The 14665-nt window shown below is 45.2% G+C and overlaps 1 protein-coding gene across 2 annotated transcripts; it reads right to left on the bottom strand.

The window, feature by feature from the left end:
• Positions 1-244: 244 nt before the first annotated feature.
• chrna2a (cholinergic receptor, nicotinic, alpha 2a (neuronal)) lies at positions 245-14345 on the bottom strand. Of its 2 annotated transcripts, none has more exons than XM_071366747.1 (7): positions 14191-14345; positions 8501-8652; positions 8378-8422; positions 6577-6686; positions 3933-4152; positions 2782-3729; positions 245-819 (listed from the first exon to the last, which is right to left on the bottom strand). In XM_071366747.1, the coding sequence occupies exons 3-7, from the start codon at positions 8405-8407 to the stop codon at positions 694-696; spliced, it is 1434 nt and encodes a 477-aa protein (XP_071222848.1). In that variant the 5' UTR covers positions 8408-8422; positions 8501-8652; positions 14191-14345; the 3' UTR covers positions 245-693. The 2 variants fall into 2 exon arrangements, with proteins under 2 accessions (XP_071222848.1, XP_071222847.1); XM_071366746.1 differs by lacking the exon at positions 14191-14345 and adding an exon at positions 10615-11580.
• Between the last annotated feature and the right edge of the window lie 320 nt (positions 14346-14665).

Raw genomic sequence — 14665 nt, 5'->3', positions numbered from 1 at the left:
GGCAAAACACTGGATCCGTTTCGGGAAAGTCATATTCCTGGTAGGAACGATGATGAGTTGACGTTAATCGTATATTCAGTAGTTCCTCCCGACTGTATGTAATGAAACCTAAGATTACCTGGGGTACCGATGTAAGAAATAACACATAAAAAAACAAAATACTGCATATTTTCCAAGGAACGCGAAGCGAGGCGGCCATCTCTTTTCGGCGCCGGAAGATTGAACATTTAATGTCCATACAAAGACAGACATATTTTTTTATTCACCAATAAGTCTTAGTTGTTAAATAGGTAAATCTTAATATTTTTGGGGGTGGGGGGGAAGCAGGGTAGGATGCTTCTTGAAGATGTGACTTGGCCCCAGTTCCTCAACATTGGTAACGTTGACACTAGATTGTAGAACAGAGAAGGATAAGGTTCTAGAATGTCTGGACTAAAGAACAGTTCTAGAACTCTTCTAGATCATTCCGGAGAGCCATAGTAGAAGGACGAGCCCTAAGGTACACACACACACACCACCGTGAGACCCTGGCCATGACACCACTCTCCGAGAGTGTCTCAGGGAGAGTTGGGATATGCAAAAAACACACTTGTACATGTGTGAAATAGGACAAATATAAGCACCCACCAAATAATAATAACAATTATTAATATTAATATTATTACACACACACACACACACACACACAGGGTTCTAGATCATGCCGGCCAGCCAGGGTGGTAAGAACAATCCGATGGTTCCCAGGAGACACACGATGATGAACATCCACAGGAAGATACGATCTATCACCATGGCAACGTACTTCCAGTCCTCCTTCACCTGGACACACACACAGGTTAACATTGTTAAAAGACCACAAAACACACAAATCCAGAGACAGACTCTACTGAGTTCTCTCCCCTCGCTCTCCTTCTCCCCTAAATCGTGTGTTGTTGGTCAGTAGGGAGTTGTAGTGCTCTGTGTGGTACAGTAGGGAGTTGTAGTTTTCTGTGTGGTACAGTAGAGTGGTAGTGCTCTGTGTGGTACAGTAGGGAGTGGTAGTGCTCTGTGTGGTACAGTAGGGAGTTGTAGTTCTCTGTGTGGTACAGTAGAGAGTGGTAGTGCTCTGTGTGGTACAGTAGGGAGTTGTAGTTCTCTGTGTGGTACAGTAGGGAGTTGTAGTTCTCTGTGTGGTACAGTAGGGAGTTGTAGTTCTCTGTGTGGTACAGTAGAGAGTGATAGTACTCTGTGTGGTACAGTATAGAGTGGTAGTTCACTGTGTGGTACAGTAGGGAGTGGTAGTGCTCTGTGTGGTGTAGTAGGGAGTTGTAGTTCTCTGTGTGGTACAGTAGGGAGTGGTAGTTCACTGTGTGGTACAGTAGAGTTGTAGTTCTCTGTGTGGTACAGTAGAGTGGTAGTGCTCTGTGTGGTACAGTAGGGAGTGGTAGTGCTCTGTGTGGTGTAGTAGGGAGTTGTAGTTCTCTGTGTGGTACAGTAGGGAGTGGTAGTTCACTGTGTGGTACAGTAGGGAGTGGTAGTGCTCTGTGTGGTGTAGTAGGGAGTTAGTTCTCAGTGTGGTGTAGTAGGGAGTTGTAGTTCTCTGTGTGGTACAGTCGGAAGTTGTAATTCACTGTGGTGCAATAGGGAGTTGTAGTTCTCTGTGTGAAGCAGATTCTACTTTTTGCTCTCTATGTATCCTAACTCTTGTGTTGTTGGTCAGTAGGAAGTGGTAGTTCTCTGTGTGGTACAGTAGGGAGTTGTAGTTCTCTGTGTGGTACAGTAGGGAGTTGTAGTTCTATGTGTGGTACAGTGGGGAGTTGTAGTTCTCTGTGTGATACAGCAGGGAGTTGTAGTTCTCTGTGTGGTACAGTAGGGAGTTGTAGTTCTCTGTGTGGTACAGTAGGGAGTTGTAGTTTTCTGTGTGGTACAGTAGGGCATTGTAGTTCTCTGTGTGGTAAAGTAGGGAGTTTCTCTGTGTGGTCAGTCCCTCAGATCTTCTGGCACTGGTCCTATAGTTGGTCTGAAGGTCAGAACCAAAACTTTTGTTGAGTCGGCCTTCAGTCACTATGGTCCTAGCCTTCGGTGAGTCGGCCTTCAGGCACTATGGTCCTAGCCAGCAGGGAACAGTCGTAGAATGTCTGGAGGAGGGAACAGTCGTAGAATGTCTGGAGGAGGGAACAGTCGTAGAATGTCTGGAGGAGGGAACAGTCGTAGAATGTCTGGAGGAGGGAACAGTCGTAGAATGTCTGGAGGAGGGAACAGTCGTAGAATGTCTGGAGGAGGGAACAGTCGTAGAATGTCTGGAGGAGGGAACAGTCGTAGAATGTCTGGAGGAGGGAACAGTCGTAGAATGTCTGGAGGAGGGAACAGTTGTAGAATGTCTGAGAGGGGGGAACGGTTGTAGAATGTCTATATCTTTGACTGCATTAGTCTTGTGTCCACTTATTTTATTATTGTTTTACTATGTCAATTTGTTTTTATCTTTCTCACCTTGTATTATTTTATTTGTCAAGCTCTTTGAAATGAATCCTTTAATAAATGTGCTCTATAAATAAAGTTGGATTTAGTTTGATTACAGTAGGGAGTTGTAGTTCCCTGTGTGGCGCAGTAGGGAGTTGTAGTTCCCTGGTGTGGTGCAGTAGGGAGTTGTAGTTCCCTGTGTGGTGCAGTAGGGAGTTGTAGTTCCCTGTGTGGTGCAGTAGGGTGTGGTAGTTCTCTGGTGTGGTGCAGTAGGGAGTTGTAGTTCCCTGTGTGGTGCAGTAGGGAGTTGTAGTTCCCTGTGTGGTGCAGTAGTGGTCTCACAGAGAAGTCTTGGTCCTCGGCTCTGAGGTGTTCAGCGATGTACGTCACCCCCTCCAGGGCTTGTAACACTGCAGGAGACAGGGCTGGAGCTGGGGCGTGTGCCATACCAACATCAGGACCTGGGGGAGCGAAGTCCCAGTCTGGGGTCAGACTCAGATTGGGGGGCCGCTGGGTGGTGTGAGTCTTGGGGATGAGGGGGGTGTAGACGGGCAGGCGGGGAGAGGGAGGGGGAAAGGAGAAGGATGGGGGAAGCCTCAACCTCCCCCCTAACCCCGCGTCCATCTCCGTATCCAAGTAACCATGGCGAATCACATCCTCGTCCTCGTTACCATGGAGATCAACATCGGACTCCCGCATGAGCCAGGTGTGAGCTGTGGAATGCGACGAAGCGCGGGAGGGGCCAGGCGTTCTGAAGGTTCCGAAGGGGTGGAGTTTGCCTACTAAGCCCCTCCTCCTGAGGTCAGGCGGGGGTCGTTTCATGCAGAGCCACCGGGGAATGGCAGACAGGAACAGTGTCCGAACCCAGCGAGGCATGGTGTGAGTAGCAGAGGAACGATGGTGGACGTTCAGGACAAACACCGTTATCACGATAGACAGAGTGACGAAGATCATGGTGAAAAGGAGATACTCCCCGATAAGAGGAATCACCAGGGAGGTGGAAGGGATGATCTCAGTGATGAGCAGGAGGAAGACGGTGAGAGACAGTAAGACAGAGATACACAGAGTGATCTTCTCTCCACAATCAGAAGGCAGATAGAACACCAGGACGGTGAGACAGGAGATGAGGAGACAAGGGATAATGAGGTTGACGGTGTAGAATAGAGGCAGGCGTCTGATCATGAAATAGTAGGTTATATCAGGGTAGATCTCATGGCAGCAGTCATACTTCTTAGTGTTGTAGGTTCCCACTGCGTTCACTATAGCCCATTCACCACTCTCCCAGTAGTCCTGGAGCAGAAACAGAGACACAGGGAGTTGTAGTGTGTGTGTGTGTGTGTGTGTGTGTAAATCTGTGTGTGTGTGTGTAAATCTGTGTGTGTGTCTCCGTGTGTGTGTAAATCTGTGTGTGTGTGTGTGTGTGTGTGTGTGTGTAAATCTGTGTGTGTGTGTGTGTGTGTGTGTGTGTGTGTGTGCGTGTGCGCAACACCTACCTTCAGATCGACAGTATCCCCTATAGGCTCTAGATCTATCTTAGCTCTGTCGTGGGTCCAGGAGCCAAACTTCATTTTACAATTCTGCTGATCGAAGGGGAAGAAGGTGACGTCTATAGAGCAGGAGGACTTATAGATGGCCGGGGGAACCCAGCGCACATGACCACTATGGAACAGATGAGCCTTGGTCATATGGGTCACTGAAAACTCACCATCTGCACTGGGGAGATACACAGAGAGAGAGAGGGAGAGAGCGAGAGGGAGGGAGGGAGAAAGCGAAAGAGAGCGAGAGGGAGGGAGGGAGGGAGGGAGGGAGGGAGGGAGGGAGGGAGGGAGGGAGGGAGAAAGAGAGCGAGAGGGAGGGAGGGAGGGAGGGAGAAAGAGAGCGAGAGGGGGGAGGGAGAAAGAGAGCAAGAGGGAGGGAGGGAGAACGGGAGGGAGGGAGGGAGGGAGAGAAGATAGAAAGAAGATAGAAAAAGGGGGAGGAAGACTCTTCAGACCAGGGAATGATGTGCAGCACTACTACCCCTTCCTGTCTTATTCCAAAACAATAGAATCTAAAGACCAAAACAAGCATGTTGCTTCATTATTCTAGAAATCAAACGTGAGTAAAGGAACCCTAAGCGATGCTCGTTTAAGGAGCGTTAGAATGATATGTGAATGTTGATGATGAATTCTGTGTGATGTGTTCCTCTGCCAGGGGGACGGGACACGACTGTCTGATGCAAGACAGCCTTGTCTTTACAACTGGTGGTGAGAAAGTCAGGTAGGGTGAACCACAGATTACCGTTTATAGAACCATAACTAGAGAACCACAGATTACCGTTTATAGAACCATAACTAGAGAACCACAGATTTCTGCTTTTCAGAACCACAACTATAGAACCACAGATTACCGTTTATAGAACCACTACTATAGAACCGCAGATTACCGTTTATAGAACCATAACTAGAGAACCACGTATTACCATTTATAGAACCACCGATTATAGCTTTACAGAACCACAACTATAGAACCACAGATTACCGTTTATAGAACCATAGATTACCGTTTATAGAACCATAACTAGAGAACCACGTATTACCATTTATAGAACCACAACCATAGAACCACAGATTATAGCTTAACAGAACCACAACTAGAGAACCACACCCATGGAACCACAGATTACAGCTTTACAGAACCACAACTATAGAACCACAGATGACTGCTTTATAGAACCACAACTATAAAATCACAGATTACTGTTTGTAGAACCACAATTATAGAATAAAACATTACTGTTTTATAGAAACACAACTACTATATAGAACTATGAATTTCAGTATGCTCCCTCTAGAACTACCTGATGATTACTGGCTGTCCACCTGGTCGTGCTGCTGCTCCAGTTTTAACTGTTCTGCCTGCGGCTATGGAACCCTGACCTGTTCACTGGACGTGCTACCTTGTCCCGGACCTGCCGCTTTCGTCTCCCTCTCTCATTACCTCTCTCCCTCTCCCTCTCCCTCTCTCTCTCTCTCTCTCTCTCTCTATCCCTCCCTATCTCTATCTCCCCATCTCCCTCTCCCCATCTCCCTCTCCCCATCTCCCTCTCTCCCTCACCTGCTGTCTCGACCTCTGAATGCGCTGCTATGAAAAGCCAATTGACATTTACTCCTGAGGTACTCCAATGTGATTCTTTATTTGACCCTGCTGGTCATCTATGAACGTTTGAACATCTTGAAGAACAATCTGGCCTTAATGGCCATGTACTCTTATAATCTCCACCCGGTAAAGCCAGAAGAGGACTGGTCACCCTTCAGAGCCTGGTTCCTCTCTAGGTTTCTACCTAAATTCCTGCCTTTCTAGGGAGTGTCTCCCAGCCACCATGCTTTGAAATCTGCATTGCTTGCTGTTTGGGGTTTTGGGCTGGGTTTCTGTACAGCACTTTGTCACATCTGCTGATGTAAAAAGGGCTTTATGAATAAATACATTATATTGATTGATTGATTGATACTGTTTATGGAACCACGGATTACTGCCTCCTCCTACACAACTATAGAACCACAGATTACTGCCATCTCCTACACAACTGTAGAACCACAGATTACTGCCTCCTCCTACACAACTATAGAACCACAGATTACTACCATCTCCTACACAACTATAGAACCACAGATTACTGCCTCCTCCTACACAACTGTAGAACCACAGATTACTGCCTCCTCCTACACAACTATAGAACCACAGATTACTGCCTCCTCCTACACAACTATAGAACCACAGATTACTACCATCTCCTACACAACTATAGAACCACAGATTACTGCCTCCTCCTACACAACTATAGAACCACAGATTACTGCCTCCTCCTACACAACTATAGAACCACAGATTACTGCCTCCTCCTACACAACTATAGAACCACAGATTACTACCATCTCCTACACAACTATAGAACCACAGATTACTGCCATCTCATACACAACTATAGAACCACAGATTACTGCCTCCTCCTACACAACTATAGAACCACAGATTACTGCCATCTCCTACACAACTAATTGATCATTGTGTGTGTGTGTGTGTGTGTGTGTGTGTGTGTGTGTGTGTGTGTGTGTGTGTGTGTGTGTGTGTGTGTGTGTGCGTGCGCATGTGACTGACTTGTTATAGAGGACGATGTCAGGTACCCAGATCAGTTCAGAAGGTACTCTAATGGACGTTACGTTGTCGTAGTCAGATGGACGCCACCGCAGTTTATAGTCACTCCACTCCTACACACACACGCACACACACACACACACACACACGATACGATTAAAGTCACTCCACTCCTGGAGGGGTTAACCACAGGACAAACAAGAATACTTAAACGTTTCCATCGTCTCAGGAGCTTTCTCCATGTTGTTCTGAATGTCCTAGGCTGCGTTTACACAGGCAGACGAATTCTAATAGTTTTTCACTAATTGCATCAGATTAGCTCTTGCCAATAATTGGGCTGCCTGTGTAAATGCAGCCATAGACATCGAGGAAAGTAGAGACAATATTACTATTCTTTCCTGTTTCAGCCACTAATATAATAGAACGGTGTTCTAACCTGTTTCAGCCACTAATATAATAGAACAGTGTTCTAACCTGTTTCAGCCAGTAATATAATAGAACAGTGTTCTAACCTGTTTCAGCTACTAATATAATAGAACAGTGTTCTAACCTGTTTCAGCCACTAATATAATAGAACAGTGTTCTAACCTGTTTCAGCCACTAATAGAATAGAACGGTGTTCTAACCTGTTTCAGCCACTAATATAATAGAACGGTGTTCTAACCTGTTTCAGCCACTAATATAATAGAACAGTGTTCTAACCTGTTTCAGCCACTAATATAATAGAACAGTGTTCTAACCTGTTTCAGCCACTAATATAATAGAACAGTGTTCTAACCTGTTTCAGCCACTAATATAATAGAACAGTGCTCTAACCTGTTTCAGCCACTAAAATAATAGAACAGTGTTCTAACCTGTTTCAGCCACTAATATAATAGAACAGTGTTCTACCCTGTTTCAGCCACTAATAAAATAGAACGGTGTTCTACCCTGTTTCAGCCACTAATAGAATAGAACGGTGTTCTAACCTGTTTCAGCCACTAATAGAATAGAACGGTGTTCTAACCTGTTTCAGCCACTAATATAATAGAACAGTGTTCTACCCTGTTTCAGCCACTAATATAATAGAACAGTGTTCTAACCTGTTTCAGCCACTAATAGAATAGAACGGTGTTCTAACCTGTTTCAGCTACTAATATAATAGAACGGTGTTCTAACCTGTTTCAGCTACTAATATAATAGAACGGTGTTCTAACCTGTTTCAGCTACTAATATAATAGAACGGTGTTCTAACCTGTTTCAGCCACTAATATAATAGAACAGTGTTCTAACCTGTTTCAGCTACTAATATAATAGAACGGTGTTCTAACCTGTTTCAGCCACTAATATAATAGAACAGTGTTCTAACCTGTTTCAGCTACTAATATAATAGAACGGTGTTCTAACCTGTTTCAGCCACTAATATAATAGAACAGTGTTCTAACCTGTTTCAGCCACTAATAGAATAGAACAATGTTCTAACCTGTTTCAGCCACTAATATAATAGAACAATGTTCTAACCTGTTTCAGCCACTAATATAATAGAACAATGCTCTAACCTGTTTCAGCCACTAATAGAATAGAACAATGTTCTAACCTGTTTCAGCCACTAATATAATAGAACAATGCTCTAACCTGTTTCAGCCACTAATATAATAGAACAATGCTCTAACCTGTTTCAGCTACTAATATAATAGAACAATGCTCTAACCTGTTTCAGCCACTAATATAATAGAACAATGCTCTAACCTGTTTCAGCCACTAATATAATAGAACAATGCTCTAACCTGTTTCAGCCACTAATAGAATAGAACAATGTTCTAACCTGTTTCAGCCATACGTTGGTGGTCATCATCTGGTTCTTCTCATCCTGAGGGTGAAGGATACAGATTTGATTGATTCAGTGATAGATTATGTGTAGAAAACATGGACGTGCAAGTTGTCTTACCACGTCTATGAGTTGTGCGATGGACAGACCAAACTTGACGATGACAACGTCGCTGATGTTTCGTACGGGGCGGGACCACTTGTTATAGCCAACGAACAGCCTGTTGAACAACCTGTCCTCTGCATGGGCATGAGTCCAGTCATCACTTAACACTGAGGAAGAACCCCCACCCACACACACACAAACACACAAACACAAACACACACACACACACTAGCTATAATCAGTCACAAATTAATGGGAAAGATATGAACCAGTCTAAAATGACAATGGAATCTTAAAGGGCCAATCAGCAGTTGAAATAGAAACAAAGGGTTTCCCAGCCACTATTTTGGTAAAAAGCTGAGGGACGAGGGGCTGGAGAAATGTAACCACTCGCAAATTCAGGTGGGGGGATAGCGAGAGAAAGTTTGGGGATAGAGAGAGACGGAGAGAGAGAGAGGTGGGGGGATAGAGAGAGAGAGGTGGGGGGATAGAGAGAGAGGTGGGGGGATAGAGAGAGAGGTGGGGGGATAGAGAGAGAGGTGGGGGGATAGAGGGAGAGGTGGGGGGATAGAGAGAGAGAAGGTGGGGGGATAGAGAGAGTGAAGGTGGGGGATAGAGAGAGAGAGGTGGGGGATAGAGAGAGAGGAGATGGGGGAATAGAGAGAGAGGAGATGGGGGAATAGAGAGAGAGAAGGTGGGGAATAGAGAGAGAGAGGTGGGGGGATAGAGAGAGAGAGGTGGGGGGATAGAGAGAGAGAGGTGGGGGGATAGAGAGAGAGAGGTGGGGAATAGAGAGAGAGAGGTGGGGGGATAGAGAGAGAGAGGTGGGGGGATAGAGAGAGAGAGGTGGGGGGATAGAGAGAGAGAAGGTGGGGGATAGAGAGAGAAGGTGGGGAATAGAGAGAGAGAAGGTGGGGAATAGAGAGAGAGAGGTGGGGGAATAGAGAGAGAGGAGATGGGGGAATAGAGAGAGAGAAGGTGGGGAATAGAGAGAGAGAGGTGGGGGGATAGAGAGAGAGGTGGGGGGATAGAGAGAGAGAGGTGGGGGGATAGAGAGAGAGAAGGTGGGGGGATAGAGAGAGAGAAGGTGGGGGGATAGAGAGAGAGGAGATGGGGGGATAGAGAGAGAGAGGTGGGGGGATAGAGAGAGAGGAGATGGGGGAATAGAGAGAGAGGAGATGGGGGAATAGAGAGAGAGGAGATGGGGGAATAGAGAGAGAGGAGATGGGGGAATAGAGAGAGAGGAGATGGGGGAATAGAGAGAGAGGAGATGGGGGAATAGAGAGAGAGAAGGTGGGGAATAGAGAGAGAGAGGTGGGGGGATAGAGAGAGAGAGGTGGGGGGATAGAGAGAGAGGATATGGGGGAATAGAGAGAGAGAAGGTGGGGAATAGAGAGAGAGAGAGGTGGGGGGATAGAGAGAGAGAGGTGGGGGGATAGAGAGAGAGAGGTGGGGGGATAGAGAGAGAGAAGGTGGGGGGATAGAGAGAGAGAAGGTGGGGGGATAGAGAGAGAGAGGTGGGGGGATAGAGAGAGAGAGCTGGGGGACATAGAGAGAGAGAGCTGGGGGAGATGGAGAGAGACGGAGAGAGAGAGAGTGAGGAGCTGGGGGATAGAGAGGTAGATTTGAGTGTAAAGTGTTCTGCTGGGCCACTCCGCTATAGAAGGTCCTCAGGCTTTATTAGTTATGATTGCCTTGGACCATTAATTCAATATACATCACGTCAGTAGGCTAACTGGGAGAGAAATTGTCTCTCATAATCAGTAACAGCTTTGAGTAACTAAATCTGCCACCTACAGAAAAAAAGGGCTTTAGGATCTATAGACAATACTCAAAACGGACTATCGTTGAAAATAAAATACTTTGATGAGCTTTGACTGTCAATGGATATTGGATAAGTCTGAAAAAGTCATAATTCAGTTTAACAACATGTAGGCTATGATGCTATACTGTTTGGTTACAGTTTGGTTGTGCGTAAAGCTTCTTTTTTTTGTTGGTGAATATAAAGCCTCATTTTCTCACTCTTATTTTCCCAGGTAGGTAAGCCTATATATAGGTTGGCAACGCCAGTGGGCACAGACACCAAACAAGCGAGGCGCCTGAGGCTCCAGAGACACTGTATAACTTACCCGGGTTGATGAGGATTAAACCGTAAACCACTGCGGTGCGCGTGAATAAGAGGTATCCGCTGTTTCCTTCCATAATTCCTTTTTTTTCTTTTGCATATAAACGTTCCAAATGAACGGAAAAGTCGCGTCAAAAAGTGCTTATTCCCTTGTCCCTTTCGTGATCTCTAGTCCAGCCAACCACTCTCTAAATCCTGAGATACTGAGAGAGATGGAACTAACCACACTCTGTCTGCGGTACTGTGTTCTCAACAAGATCTCACGGTTTGACTTCAGTATTCAACGTTTGTCCAGGGGGTTCAACGAAAAAATGTCGACATTTATCCATTCATTCCAAATGGTTTAAGCGACAGCCCCTAAAAAGCAACTAATCCTTTTGAAAACACCCTATGTGGCATCAATATGAGTCAGAAACATTTATTCTATTGTCAAAATTGACTACAAAGTCTCATCTAAAACAGAGTTTGTAAGCTCAGTGCGTCACAATGAGTAAATGAGTCACAGTGAGTAAATGAAGGCAAGGTTTGATTTACAATTGTTTCAACAAATCATGCCCCGTTTTGCCAAGCTCCACGTACTAATGGTCCCTCCGCCCACGTCGCTTCCCTTCATTGAATAGGGCTCCGTTGTTTGATGGCCCTCAATGCGTACAATGTTTCACAGGCCCTATACGGATCGACCATGCCTCCACAGCCAAAGGGCTATGGTTTGTGTGACCCTAGCATGCAGGTGCATGGAGGTCATCGGTCCCCAAGTCTGCACCAGTAATGCTAACTTTGTGTGCAACAACCGGTGGTGGTGAGTATAACCAGAGAATATAATGACCTCTCTGGCATAATTTAGCTAACAATTTTAGATAACATTATTGCTGGTTATATAGGTAGCTATCTTTTCAAAAAGCGAGGCAGGTTAGCTAACAAGGCAGGCTAACGTTTTTTAACAAGGCAGGCTAGCTAACGTTTTAGCTAAAGTTAGCGTATCTAGCTAACTAACGAGCTAGTTAGCTACCTCATTACAACTTAGTTACGATGTAGGTCATGCAAGTATTATTGTCATTATTTATTGTGTATTGTCTAGATACTGCTGGTTATGTAACGTTATCATTTGATAATGCTAGCAGGCCGGCTAGCTAGCTAAAGGCTAGCTAACATTAACTTACAAGATGCATTTGCAAATTAGTTCGTAGCTCATACAAGAGTATTCTGTATTGTCTAGGGCAGAACTAAATAATGGATGTAACTATGGTGGTAGCTACCTCATGTCTGAGTCTGACTAATACAGTGAACTAGGAGCGAGAAACCATAACATCGTCACTGGCCTGAATCTAATCCAATCTGGAGCTACAGTTTGTCTACATCTGTAAAGCGGAGAATTAGCGTTTACAGTAAATCAAATCAAATTGTATTAGTCACATGCGCCGAATACAACAGGTGTGTAGACCTTACAGTGAGATGCTTACTTACGAGCCCCTAACCAGCAATGCAGTTAAAAAAATATTGATAAGAATAAGAAATTAAAGTAACAAGTAATTAAAGAGCAGCAGTAAAGTAATAATAGTGAGACTGTATACAGGGGATACCGGTACAGAGTCAATGTGTGGGGAACCGGTTAGTTGAGGTAGTATGTACATGTAGGTAGAGTTATTAAAGTGACTATGCATAGATGGTAACAACAGAGAGTAGCAGTGGTGTAAAAGAGGGGGGGGGGGTGCAATGCAAATAGTCTGGGTAGCCATTTGATTAGAAGTTCAGGAGTCTTATGGCTTGGGGGTAGAAGCTGTTTAGAAGCCTCTTGGACCTAGACTTGGCGCTCCGGTACCGCTTGCCGTGCGGTAGCAGAGAGAAGAGTCTAAGACTATGGTGGCTGGAGTCTTTGGCAATTTTTAGGGCTTCCTCTGGTATCGGTATCGGCCTGGTATCGAGATCCTGGATGGCAGGAAGCTTGGCCCCAGTGATGTACTGGACCGTTCGCACTACCCTCTGTAGTGCCTTGCGGTCGAAGGCCGAGCAGTTGCCATACCAGGCAGTGATGCAACCAGTTAGGATGCTCTCGATGGTGCAGCTGTAGAACCTTTTGAATATCTGAGGAACCATGCCAAATCTTCTCAATCTCCTGAGGAGGAATAGGTTTTGTCGTGCCCTCTTCACAACTGTCTTGGTGTGCTTGGACCATGTTAGTTTGTAGGTGATGTGGACACCAAGGAACTTGAAGCTCTCAACCTGCTCCACTGCAAATTGGAGTGGGTCTAGGGTTTCTGGGATAATGATATTGATGTGAGCCATGACCAGCCTTTCGAAGCACTTCATGGCTACAGACGTGAATGCTACGGGTCTGTAGTCATTTAGGCAGGTTACCTTAGTGTTCTTGGGCACAGGCACTATGGTGGTCTGCTTAAAACATATTGGTGTTACAGACTCGGACAGGGAGAGGTTGAAAATATCAGTGAAGACACTTGCCAGTTTGTCAGCGCATGCTCGCAGAACACATCCTGGTAATCTGTCTGGCCTTGTGAATGTTGACCTGTTTAAAGGTCTTACTCACATTGGCTGCGAAGAGCGTGATCACACAGTCTTTCGGAACAGCTGGTGCTCTCATGCTTGTTTCAATGTTATTTGCCTCGAAGCGAGCATATAAGTAGTTTAGCTCGTCTGGTAGGCTTGTGTCACTTGGCAGCTCTCGTCTGTGCTTCCCTTTCTTAGTCTGTAATGGTTTGCAAGCCCTGCCACATCCAACGAGCGTCAGAGCCGGTGTAGTACGATTCGATCTTAGTCCTGTATTGATGCTTTGCCTGTTTGATGGTTTGTCGGAGGGCATAGCGGGATTTCTTATAAGCTTCCAGGTTAGAGTCCCGCTCCTTGAAATTGGTAGCACTAGCCTTTAGCTCAGTGCAGATGTTGCCTGTAATCCATGGCTTCTGGTTGGGGTATGTACGTACGGTCACTGTGTGGACGACGTCATCGATGCACCTATTGATGAAGTCAATGACTGATGTGGTGTACGCCATTGTAGGAATCCCAGAACATATTCGGTCTGTGCTAGCAAAACAGTCCTGTAGCTTAGCATCTGCTTCATCTGACCACTTTTTTATTGATCTAGTCACTGGTGCTTCCTGCTTTATTTTTTGCTTGTAAGCAGGAATCAGAAGTATAGAGTTATGGTCAGATTTGTAGTGCGAGGGAGAGCTTTGTATTTGTCTCTGTGTGTGGAGTAAAGGTGGTCCAGAGTTTGACAAATGGAGTTTGTCCCCCCCCTGGTTGCACATTTAACATGCTGATAGGAATTTGGTAAAACAGATTTAAGTTTCCCTGCATTAAAGTCCCCGGCTACAAGGAGCGCCTCCTCTGGTTGAGAGTTTTCTTGTTTGTTTATGGCGGAATACAGCTTATTCAATGCTGTCTTAGTGCCAGCCTCAGTCTGTGGTGGTATGTAAACAGCTACGAAAAATACAGATGAAAACTCTCTAGGTAGATAGTGTGGTCTACAGCTTATCATGAGATACTCTACCTCAGGAGAGCAAAACCTCTATCGTGCACCAGCTGTTATTTACAAAAATACATAGTCCGCCACCCCTTGTCTTACCAGACGCCGCTGTTCTATCTTGCCGATACAGAGTATAACCAGCCAGCTGTATGTTGATAGTGTCGTCGTTCAGCCACGACTCTGTGAAGCATAAGACATTACAGTTTTGAATGTTTAATCTTCTGCGTAGGTAATCTATTTTGTTTTCCAAATATTGCACGTTTACTAGCAAAATGGAAGGAAGTAGAGGTTTATTCAATCGCCTATGAATTATTTTCGGTCATAAGAGACGGTAGCGGCAACATTATGTACAAAATAAGTTTAAAAAAATAAGTTACAAACAACGCAAACAAACGAACAAAAAACACAATCGTTTGGGGACAATTAAAACGTCAACCTTCTTCTCCGGTGCCATTCCACTAGTTGTGGAAGCTAGGACCATCCTCCTCATTGACATGTCATAACAATAAAAATAGTGAAGCACCAAAAAAGTTATCAGTTTTAGATAAACCTCTACTAAATATATTCATATGTC

This window comes from Salvelinus alpinus, chromosome 25, assembly GCF_045679555.1.
Source record: "Salvelinus alpinus chromosome 25, SLU_Salpinus.1, whole genome shotgun sequence".
Lineage (NCBI taxonomy): Eukaryota > Metazoa > Chordata > Actinopteri > Salmoniformes > Salmonidae > Salvelinus > Salvelinus alpinus.
The sequence above is the reverse complement of the archived record's forward strand: the minus strand, read 5'-3'. Positions and strand labels throughout refer to the sequence as shown.